Source organism: Dipodomys merriami, unplaced genomic scaffold (genome assembly GCF_024711535.1).
Source record: "Dipodomys merriami isolate MVZ:Mamm:240054 unplaced genomic scaffold, mDipMer1.0.p SCAF_519, whole genome shotgun sequence".
Lineage (NCBI taxonomy): Eukaryota > Metazoa > Chordata > Mammalia > Rodentia > Heteromyidae > Dipodomys > Dipodomys merriami.
This window is the reverse complement of record NW_027206090.1, coordinates 587,318-596,798: the sequence shown is the minus strand read 5'-3', so window position 1 is coordinate 596,798 and position 9,481 is coordinate 587,318. Positions and strand designations below refer to the sequence as shown.

Genomic DNA, 9,481 nt, shown 5'->3' with positions numbered 1-9,481 from the left:
GTAGAACAGGGGAGTTCTCATTCTCTATCCAGAGTGTAGATAGATTTACCTGTGATGAAAAACTGTTTGGTGTGTGTGTGTTGGTACTGGGGCTTGAACTCAAGGGTCTGGCAATCCTACTTGGCTTTTGCGTTCAAGGCTGGTGCTCTACCACTTAAGCCATAACTCTACTTCTGGTTTGTTTTCTTGCTGGTTAATTGGAATCTCACAGACTTTCCTGCCCAGCCTGCCTTCTAACTATGATCCTCAGCCTGCCTTCTAACTGTGGTCCTCAGATCTCAGCTTCCTGAGTTGCTAGGATTACAGGCGTGAGTCATGGTTAACTGGTAGCACTAGGGTTGTTGTTTTGGTGGGGTTTTTTTTGTTTTGTTTTGGCTGTTTGGCTGTTTCTGGGCTTGACCTCAGGACCTGGGCTGCTTGTGTTCAAGGCTAGCACTCTATCACTTGAGCCACAGCAGCACTTTCGGCTTTTTGTGTGTATGTGGTACTGAGGAATCAAACCCAGGGCCTCCTGCATGCTAGGCAAGCGCTCTACCACTAAGCACATTCCCAGCCCAGTACTGGTTTTGAATTCAAGCCTCACACTTGCAAGGGAGGTGCTCTACCCTGTGAGCCACACCCCCAGTGCTTTTTACTTTAGTTTCACATTTTCTGCCTGGGCTGACATGGATGGGATCCTCCTACTTATGCCTCCTACGTAGCTGGGGTTATATGTCAGACTCACTGTGCCTGGCCAGAAAAAAGTAAATTTGTTTATTTGTGTGTGTGTGGTGCTAGGGATATAAAGCCCAGGGCCTCCAGCATGCTGGGCACGCCCCCTAGCACGCAACCCCACCCTACAGAACTAGGCCACGCCCCTCACACGGAGCCACGCCCCTTAGATCTAAGCCAAGCTTCTTAGCATCCAGCCACGCCTAGTGTGGAGCCACGCCTCTGAGCAGTGAGCCCCGCCCACCACCGCCGAGCCCCGCCCCTGAACCACTCCTCAGAATGGAACCAAGCTTCCCAGGGCTGAGCCACACCCCCTCGCGTGAAGCCACGCCCCCAGCAGGGAGTCACACCTCGGGGGCCCTAGGCCACGCCCCGTGTCGCTGAACCAAGCTTCCCAGCGCTGAGCCACGCCCCTAGCGTGAGGCCACGCCCCCTAGCCCCGAGCCACAGCACCAAAGCCTTGGACTGGAATTTCTGCCTCAGGTTTTGCTTCTGGGCCAAAGGAACTCAAATGCTCGCAAACACAGACAAGGTGTGAACAGAAATTCTGTGGCTCCTGTTGTTTTATTGCAAGTCTGTGGCTGCGGTAGGATCACCCGGGGTAGCGCCTTCCAGGGTCTCGGACAGACTCTCCAGACTCTCCCAGTAGCTCTTAGTTAACAGTCTAGAAGAGACGAGGCGGGCGTGAGACTGAGCGAAGGGGTGTGGCTTGGGTCTGTCCTCCCTCAAAGGGGTGGGGCCAGGCCCCAAACGAGGGAATGGGTGCAAAGCTGGCTGCAGGCCAGGGTGGGCAGAGCAGACACTTAGAATACCGGAGACGCGAGTTACCCGCGTGATCCCCTCCCAACCCACCAGAAAGCGTTTGTGTAGGGGTCAGAGGTGAGGCCCAGGCCTGGGTGCGCTGGGAGGAGGGCGGTAAGGCATACAGGAGGGTCGTGATTTGGATCTGGAGAGATTGTGTGACCCCCGGGAGTGACTGGTCAGGGGGTCAAGGGGTCAGGGGGCCGCTGCAGCCTCACCTGGATGAAGTGCGGCCAGGTGCGTAGCAAGTGGAAGAGGGCGTCGCCGGGGCAGTCGGTGCCGCGCCGGAGCTGGCGGTGCCCGAGCAGCTTGTAGTCGGGCCGCAGCAGGCCGGCACGCGAGGCGCACCTGGGGAGCCCGTCCCGCACGGTGCGCAGCGCGGCTGCGGTGGGCAGGCTCGCCGTATAATCGCCTATGAAGGCCACGCCAAAGCCCCGGAAGTTGTAGCCACGCGTGTGAGCTCCCACCCAGTGCCAGCCGCGGCCCTCGTACACGTAGCCATCGGATCCCACCACGAAACTGCAAGAGCGGACCGAAGGGAGGCACCACAGCGTGTGGGGGAGGCCCCGTCCCCAAGTCCTGCCCCCTCCACCTGGGGCCACCCGCACCCCAAGGTCAGCGCTGACCCACCGCACCTGTCCCGGTTCAGCTCAGCCCCGAAAGTCCCCAGATCCCGCCGGTGGGGACTGGCCCAGCCTGCCGGCATCAGCGCCGGCCACGCCTCCTTCCACCTGTCCCCAGCCTCGTCTTGAACAGATCTTCAAGTTCAACTTCATCCTCGGATGAACTTGTCCCCAGGTTCATCTCTTTTGCCAAGTTCACGGCCCTTTTCTGTTTCGGGCCATCTCCGTCCTATGCCACACCCAGACCCCACCACCGGTCCTGCGTCTTCCCCTCCAATCCCAGAATCTCCCACTGGTTAGCTGTTTCTGGACCTAGTGAAGGCCGCGCCCCTCATCTTGACCACGCCCACTTCGAGCTCAGCCCCACCCACCAGCTCTATTCTTGCCGTTGACCACGCCCACTCCGCCTGCTAAACCACGCCTGTGCACTCTAAGCTCGTCTTCTAGCTCCTCCTCCCACTACATTCAGCCGGGCGGACAATCGCCGACCGGCCTTACTTACCATCCAGTCTCCTCTAGTCTAGACCCGCCCTTCCACTCGACTCATCCCCGCCCACCAACCCTACTCCAGTCTTTAAGCCCTTCATTCATCCACTCCATTCACCTCTCCCACCCTGCATACTCTTGTCTGCTAGCCAACCCACCCAGTCTTTGTCTGCTACCTAGTGCAGGGCGGGACGGCGCAGGCTCAAACAAGTAGATCTACTCTACTCAGCCCTGCCCATGTGTCTACTCAGAACCGCCCCTAATCCCCCTTCATTGGCTGCCGGCCCCACCGCCCAGTCTACTCTTGCCTGCCTGCCACGCCCACTCCACGCTTGTCTGCTGGCCCCGCCCATCCACTCTCCTTAGCCCCACCCACCTTTCCCTCCTCACCAGCTGCCAGCCCCACCTGCCCAGTCTACCCTGGTCTGCTGGCCACGCCCATCACCAGTCGACCTCCCCCACTCTATTCAGCCACACCCACCCGCGCACGCGCGCACGCGCACACACACACACACACACACACACACCTCTGCAGACCAGCCCCACCCACCCACTCCGCTCAGCCCCTCCCGCTGTCTTTCTTACCCCTGACCACGCCCATCACGCTACTCAGCCCCGCCCACTCAGGCCGAGCCCGGCCCCGCCCACCTGTAGCCGACGTCGTCCCAGCGGCGCACGTCCTGGTGGAAGCGCTGCACGGCGCGCAGGCTGGCGGCGCAGCGCGCGAAGCTGGCGCAGGGCTGCGCGGGCTCGAACGTGTGATGCACGAAGAGGAACTCGAGCGGCAGCTGCAGCGGCGTCGGGCGGCCCCGGTACGGCGCGGCGCCCCAGCGGCAGCGGGGGTGGATGGCCGGGCACCCTGCGGATGGACAGGCACCCAAGGCTGGCATCCCGCGGGGAGCGGGGCCTTCCCCTCGGCCCCCCGCCGTCACCCCGCACGGGGACCCCCGGACCGCGGGAGTCATGCCGTCCCACAACGTCCAGATCTGATCTCTTTCCCAGATCCCCGAACCAGGCCCACGGAAGGAAAAACAATAATAACAAACATCAGCTAGGTGTGGTGGGACATCCGGGTCATCCCAGCGCCCAGCGGGCAAACGAGGGGAGATGGCGAGTTCGAAGCCAGCCTAAGCTTCCTGGCACTGACAGCCAAAGGGGGCTCTGACTGAACTCTCCGGTCGTGTGCAACTTCCTAACCATCCGGCCAATCCAAGAAGTTGCAGTGGCTTGTTATTTTCTTTTTCTTTTTTGCCACTCCTGGGGCTTGAACTCAGGTCTGGGCGCTGTCCCTGAGCTGCTTCTGCTCAAGGCGAGTGCTCTATCACTTGAGCCACAGCACCACTTCTGGCTTTTTCTGTGTATGTGCTGAGGAATCGAACCCAGGGCCTCATGCATGTGAGGCAAGCGCTCTACCACTGAGCCACCTTCCCAGCCTGGTGCAGTGGCTTTTATGCAGCTTTTCTAAGATAGGCAAGATTCAGAGAGGTGAAGCGTGGAGCATCAAGATAGATGCACAGGTGTAGCTGCTGGCCCAACTCCTGGCTGAACCTCCGTGTTTGCTGAGCCGCTGGCTGGAATGCGCTGGCACATAATTGTCTATGCATATACTCCAGCCAGTGTGGAGCTCACGGGCCCTGGATGGTAAAGGCCCAGTCTTCAGTTTGGTGTAACTGGGAGGTGCTGGGAACATGGAGGAGGCTTAGCCTAATGGGCAGAAGTTGGTCATCGGTCATGTTTTAGGCTCAGTCCCAGGACCAAGGGACCAATGGTACAGAGACTGAAACCTACCACACCGCAAGCCCAGACAAACCTTTCTTCTTTTTAAGTTTCTTTGTCTAAAGTATTTTGTGACAGTCATGGAAAACTGACTTAAAAAAAAAAAGGATCTGGGCGCTGGTGGCTCACACCTGTCAACCTAGCTACTCAGAAGACTGAGATCTGAGGCTCACGGTTCAAAGCCAATCTAGGCAGACTCTGAGCTCCATCCAATAAACCACTTCGAAAAAGCCGGAAGTGGTGCTGTGGTCCAAGTGGTCGAGTGCCAGCCTTCAGCACAGACAGGATCAGGGACAGTGCCCAGGCCCTGAGCTCAAGCCCCAAGACTAGCCAAAAAAAAAAAAAAAATCAGATCAACTCCTGTTCATCCTTGAAGGCCCAACGTCAGCATTTTCTCGTGCGTACTGAGCCACTGTCCCCGGATCCTCCTGATGGAGTGGGGTGGGAATGTCTGATTCTGAGGGGCTGAGCCCCAGGGGGGTGGGGGGGGTGGGGGGGTGGGGGGGGTGGTGTCTTACCTAGGAAGGCCTCGGTGAACTCTTGGGAAGCATAGCTGGCCACCTGGGCCAGCTGCTCTCGGCTCCTGTTGTGTAGCTGGGGGTGTCGGGGCTCCAGGCTTTGCAGCAGAAGGAGGGCCCCCCACACCTGCTGGGCCAGGTTGGGGGCTGAAATCAGAGCCGCGCCTCTCTGCCGCCGGAAGTTGCTGCGGAAGCCCGGGTCTCCGTCCACGCCAGCCCCGTAGTACTGTCCCAACAGGAGGCTGAGCCGGGGCCGGGGCGGCGCGAGGCGGCTCAGGTGATCCCCGAGGAGCACCCCGTCCAGAGCCCCGTTGAGGAAGGCCATGGTGAGGGGGGCCGTGGGGGGGTCGAGCAGCGTGAAGTTCTGGGGGGAGGAGAGCCGGTCCCAGCAGCCCTCAGAGCCCAGGCCGGGCGGGCTCGGGGTGGGGCGAGGGTGGAGGAAAGCCAGGCCCAGCTCCGTGGCCAGGGCGGCGGCCAGGAGGCTGTCCACGGCGGCGGGGGGCTCGGCTCGCTCCCCCAGCCAGGTGACATTGGCAGAGTCGTTCCTGAATCCCGCCGGGGTGTCTCCTCCGGTGTCCCCCAAAGGCACAGCCCTGCGCCCCTGCTGCCCGGCCTCCAGCCCCAAGAGCAGAGGCCTTAGAGCCACGGTGGAGCCGTCGGGGGCCAGCAGCACCCCGCGCTCCTGCTGGCCCTGAACCTCGTGCTGGGCCACACGGTCCACCAGGGCGCGCAGCTCGGCCCCCAGAGGGTCCAGGTGGAGCGGGGAAGCCCCGGGGCTCACAGAGTCCCGCAGGAACGGGGGGAGGCCGCCGGGGGGTCCCGCGGACAGCAGCACCCGGACAGAGGCAGCTGGGCCTCCTTCCAGCTCCTTCTGCTCCAGCTCGGCCATGGCCTGGATGATGGAGTCCATGAGCAAAGGCAGAGAATCTATGGGAAGAGACAGCACGTTCACCCAGCGGTCCAGCCTCAGTGCCAGGATGGTAGGGGGGCGCAACGTGGCGTGGCATCGGGTGAAAGTTGGCAGGGGGGGAGTAGGCCGCGTGGGGGCTCACGGCGGTGGAGGGCTGGGTTAGGAGTGAGGTGTTGGTCATTGGCAAGGTTTACTGAACATTTACTGTGTCTCAGGTACCACTGTCACAGACCGGCCTAACTGAATCCTCCTGGAAGCCCAGAGAAGTGAAGATACCAGCTTAAGGCTACACAGCTAGGAAGCAGCAGAAGCAGGATTCGAACCCATAGATTTGCTTGTTTTGGTCAGTCGTGAGGCTTGAACTCTAGGCCTGGGCGCTGTCCCTCAGCTCTTCAGCTCAAGGTGGGTGCTCTACCACTTGAGCCACAGCACCACCTCTGGTTTTCTGGTGGTTTGTTGCAGGTAATTTCATGGCCTTTCCTGCCCGGGCTGGCTTTGAACTATGATCTCAGCCTCCTGAGTAGCTGGGATGACAGGCGTGAGCCACCAGCACCCAGCCAGGAAGTTTTAATAGCCAAATCCTGCATTGAAAATCCCGACCCTTCTTCAGAAAGTTCATTTTATTCTTGTTTTCTAACTTTCTTCTTTTCTCCTTAAAACTCTCTAAGAAAGCCAGGCACTGGTGGCTCACGTCTGTCATACTCACTACTCAAGAGGCTGAGATCTGAGGATCAGGTTCGAAGCCAGTTCAGGCAGGAAAGTCCATGAGACTCTTATCTCCAGTTAACTAGAAAAAAAAAAAAAGCCAGGGCTGGGAAGGTGGCTCAGTGGTAGAGCACTTGCCTTGCATGCTCGAGGCCCTGGGTTCGATTCCTCAGCACCACATAAGCAAAAAGCCGGAAGTGGCGCTGTAGCTCTAGTGGTAGAGCTCTAGCCTTGAGCTGAAGAGCTGAGGGACAGCGCCCAGGCCCAGAGTTCAGGCCCCAGGACCAGACCCAAAAAAAAAAAAAAAAAAAGCCAGAAGCAGAGTCGTCGCCCAAGTGGTAGAGCACCAGCCTTGAGTGGAAAAGGCCAAGCCAGAGCATGAGGCTCTGCGTTCGAGTCCCGGTGTTGGCTTAAACAAAACAAAATACCACCTCTTCTTCTGCCTCTTCTCCTCACTGCACTTGCTAAGTCCTCAGACCAGAGCTCTCTGGACAGCTGGGGCTCCTGCTGTCTCTGGTCCTGGCCCACATGGAGGCCCAACACTTCTGCTGAGCCCAGAATGCACCGCCCCGCCCCCCCCCCCCCCCCCCCCCGCCTCCAACCTACCTGCGCTTCCACCTAGCCACGGCAGTAGGACGAGCAGGAAGCAGAGGCCGCCCCCAGCCATGCTGAGCTCCAGCCGGCCTTGGTGGACAGCGCTGCGCGTGCTGGAAAGAGACAGCCGGGAGGCACCCTGCCCGGCCTGCTGCCCTGTCAAAGTCCAGCGGTGAATGGCACAGTTGTTTCCCCCCCCCCCCCCCCGCCCCACTCCCCGGGAGCTCCGTGGCCTAGGCCAAAGGTCATCTGGGCCTCAAGGTCTCCCCTTCTCCTCTCCCATCCTCCCTGCCTGTCAGGATGTCGTCGGGAGACCAGGCCCAGACGGTGGCTCACGCCTGTAATCCCAGCTGCTCAGGAAGCTGAGGTCTGAGGACTGCAGTTCAAAGCCAGCCCGGGCAGGAAAGTCCATGAGAGTCTTATCTCCAATCAATCCCCAGAAACTGGGAAGTGGCGCTGTGGCTCAAGTGGTAGAGCGCTCGCCTTGAGCTGAAGAGCTGAGGGACAGCGCCCAGGCCCAGAGTTCAAGCCCCATGACCAACAAAAAAAAATGGAGCCGTTGCTTAAGTGGTAGAGCTCCAGCCTTGAGGACAAAAAGAAATTGCTCAGGGACAGCACTAGGCTCTGAGTTCAAGTTTTAGGACCAGCTAAATACACAAGAGGAAAAAGAGAAAAACAAAACGAGGAGCTACGAGGCCAGGTATAGACTCCTACAGTCTCTGTCTCTCTGTCCCTGTCTCTGTCTCTCTGTCCCTGTCTCTGTCTCTCTCTCCCTCCCTCTCTTTCCTTTCTTTTTTTTGGCGGGGGGGGGGGAGGGGGAGGCCTGGTCGTGGGCCTGAACTCTGGGCCTGGGCTCTGTCCCTCAGCTCTTCAGCTCAAGGCTAGCGCTCTACCACTTGAGCCACAGCGCCACTTCCGGCTTCTTTTCTTTTTGCTTATGGGGAATCGAACCCAGGGCCTCATGCATGCAAGGCAAGCGCTCTACCACTGAGCCACCTTCCCAGCCCCTCTTTTCTTTCTTTTTTTGTGCCAGTCTTGTGGCTTGAACTCAGGTCCTGGGGGCTGTCCCTGAGCTATTTCACTCAAGGCTGGCGCTCTACCATTTGAGCCACAGCTCCACTTCCAGCTTTTTTTTTTTTTTTTTTTTTTTTAGTAGTTACTTGGAGATGAGTCTCACCAATTTCCTGCCCGGGCTGGTTTCCAACTATGATCATCAGATTCCGGCCTCCTGAGTAGCTGGGATTACAGGTGTGAGCCACAGTGCTCGGCTCAACACCATATTTCTTATAGGCTCTACCTCCTCCTACAAGTGCCATGGGCTGGGTTTGGGGGACATTCGGATTCAAACGATAGCAAGCGAGGCCGGCCAGGCCCCCTACGTCCTGTGCTGCCAGAGCTCAGGCTCAGGAAAGGACTGGGGATTATTGGGTCTGCTCAGCCTCAGTCCATAAAGCCCAGAAAGGTGCGGCCACTCCAGCTCTTCCTCTGTTCCCGCTCCTGGATGGGGTTGAGAGCGGATGTTGGACCTGAGCCTTCGGATCCTGGTTTTATCCCAGGAGCCAGTGTCTAGACTCACCTTGCTTGATTGTGAACGATCCCCTCCTCTGGGTGCTTGTGGCTGAGTTCTTCTCTGGGTACTTGTGGCTGAGTCCCTTCTGAGTGGAATGCCCACTCCTCTCGGGGTCTTATAGCTGAGTTCTCCTTGCTCCTCCTGCCTTCCCCTCCTGAGTTGCTATTACAGGGGTGTGCCACAAGCCTCGGCCCAGGTCTTTTCTGCAGGCTCCATGTAGGTGAGCTGCTCCCCTCGTGGGCCTCCTGCCCCAAACCAGAGTTTCCAGAGCTGTTCCAGGCCTGGGAAAGCCCGGCCTGACGCAGGCCGGGGCCTCCCCCAGGGCTCCACCCACAGGGGACGCACCCATGGGGCATAGCTGCCAGGGCCGACTTCCTGGGGGACCAGCCACCCCCTTACACAGAGCCAGGTCACAGTGGGGCCTCAGGAAGAAAGTCATGGAATGGGGAGTGAGAGGCAGTTTCCTGGGGTCTGGGAATTGGGGGGTGGGAGGCCTCCACCTTCTACGGCCATGGGCAGAAAATGGGCACCAGACTGAGGTCTGGAGGATCTCAGTTCGAAGCGAGCCCAGGCAGGAAAGTCCACGAGATTCTTATCTCCAATGAATCAGCAAAAAGCCAGAAGTGGAGCTGTGGTTCCAGGGGTAGAGCACCAGCCTAGAGATGAAAAAGCCAAGTGAGCCCAAGGAAGAAAGGAAGGAAGAAATGAAAAGGAAAAGCAAGCGAGCCGGGCACCGGAGGCTCAGGCCTAGAATCCCAGCTACTCAGGAGGCTGAGATTTGAGGATG

General features: G+C 59.1%; 2 protein-coding genes across 4 annotated transcripts in view; one reads left to right on the top strand and one right to left on the bottom strand.

The window, feature by feature from the left end:
* Window positions 1-1,264: 1,264 nt before the first annotated feature.
* Window positions 1,265-8,949, bottom strand: LOC138811007 (N-acetylmuramoyl-L-alanine amidase-like). 2 transcript variants are annotated; one of them, XM_069998467.1, is made up of 5 exons: window positions 8,701-8,949; window positions 4,916-5,842; window positions 3,270-3,480; window positions 1,731-2,031; window positions 1,265-1,375 (listed from the first exon to the last, which is right to left on the bottom strand). In XM_069998467.1, the coding sequence occupies exons 2-5, from the start codon at window positions 5,823-5,825 to the stop codon at window positions 1,364-1,366; spliced, it is 1,434 nt and encodes a 477-aa protein (XP_069854568.1). In that variant the 5' UTR covers window positions 5,826-5,842; window positions 8,701-8,949; the 3' UTR covers window positions 1,265-1,363. The 2 variants fall into 2 exon arrangements, with proteins under 2 accessions (XP_069854568.1, XP_069854567.1); XM_069998466.1 differs by lacking the exon at window positions 8,701-8,949 and adding an exon at window positions 7,137-7,256.
* Window positions 7,533-9,481, top strand: part of LOC138811006 (ultra-long-chain fatty acid omega-hydroxylase) — a 30,878-nt gene continuing 28,929 nt past the window's right edge. For both annotated transcript variants that reach the window (XM_069998465.1, XM_069998464.1), the window contains exon 1: window positions 7,533-7,824. The gene's annotated coding sequence lies outside the window, so the exon portion shown is untranslated. The remainder of the gene's footprint in view (window positions 7,825-9,481) is intronic.

What these genes read in the sequence shown, in the direction of transcription:
- LOC138811007 (XM_069998466.1), bottom strand. Translation starts at nt 7,197, where the DNA reads ATGGCTGGGGGCGGCCTCTGCTTCCTGCTCGTCCTACTGCCGTGGCTA. An exon ending in GTGGCTAGGTGGAAGCGCAG is followed by an intron (nt 5,843 to 7,136) that starts GTAGGTTGGAGG and finishes CTCTTCCCATAG; the next exon opens with ATTCTCTGCCTTTGCTCATG. An exon ending in TGGGACGACGTCGGCTACAG is followed by an intron (nt 2,032 to 3,269) that starts GTGGGCGGGGCC and finishes CCGCTCTTGCAG; the next exon opens with TTTCGTGGTGGGATCCGATG.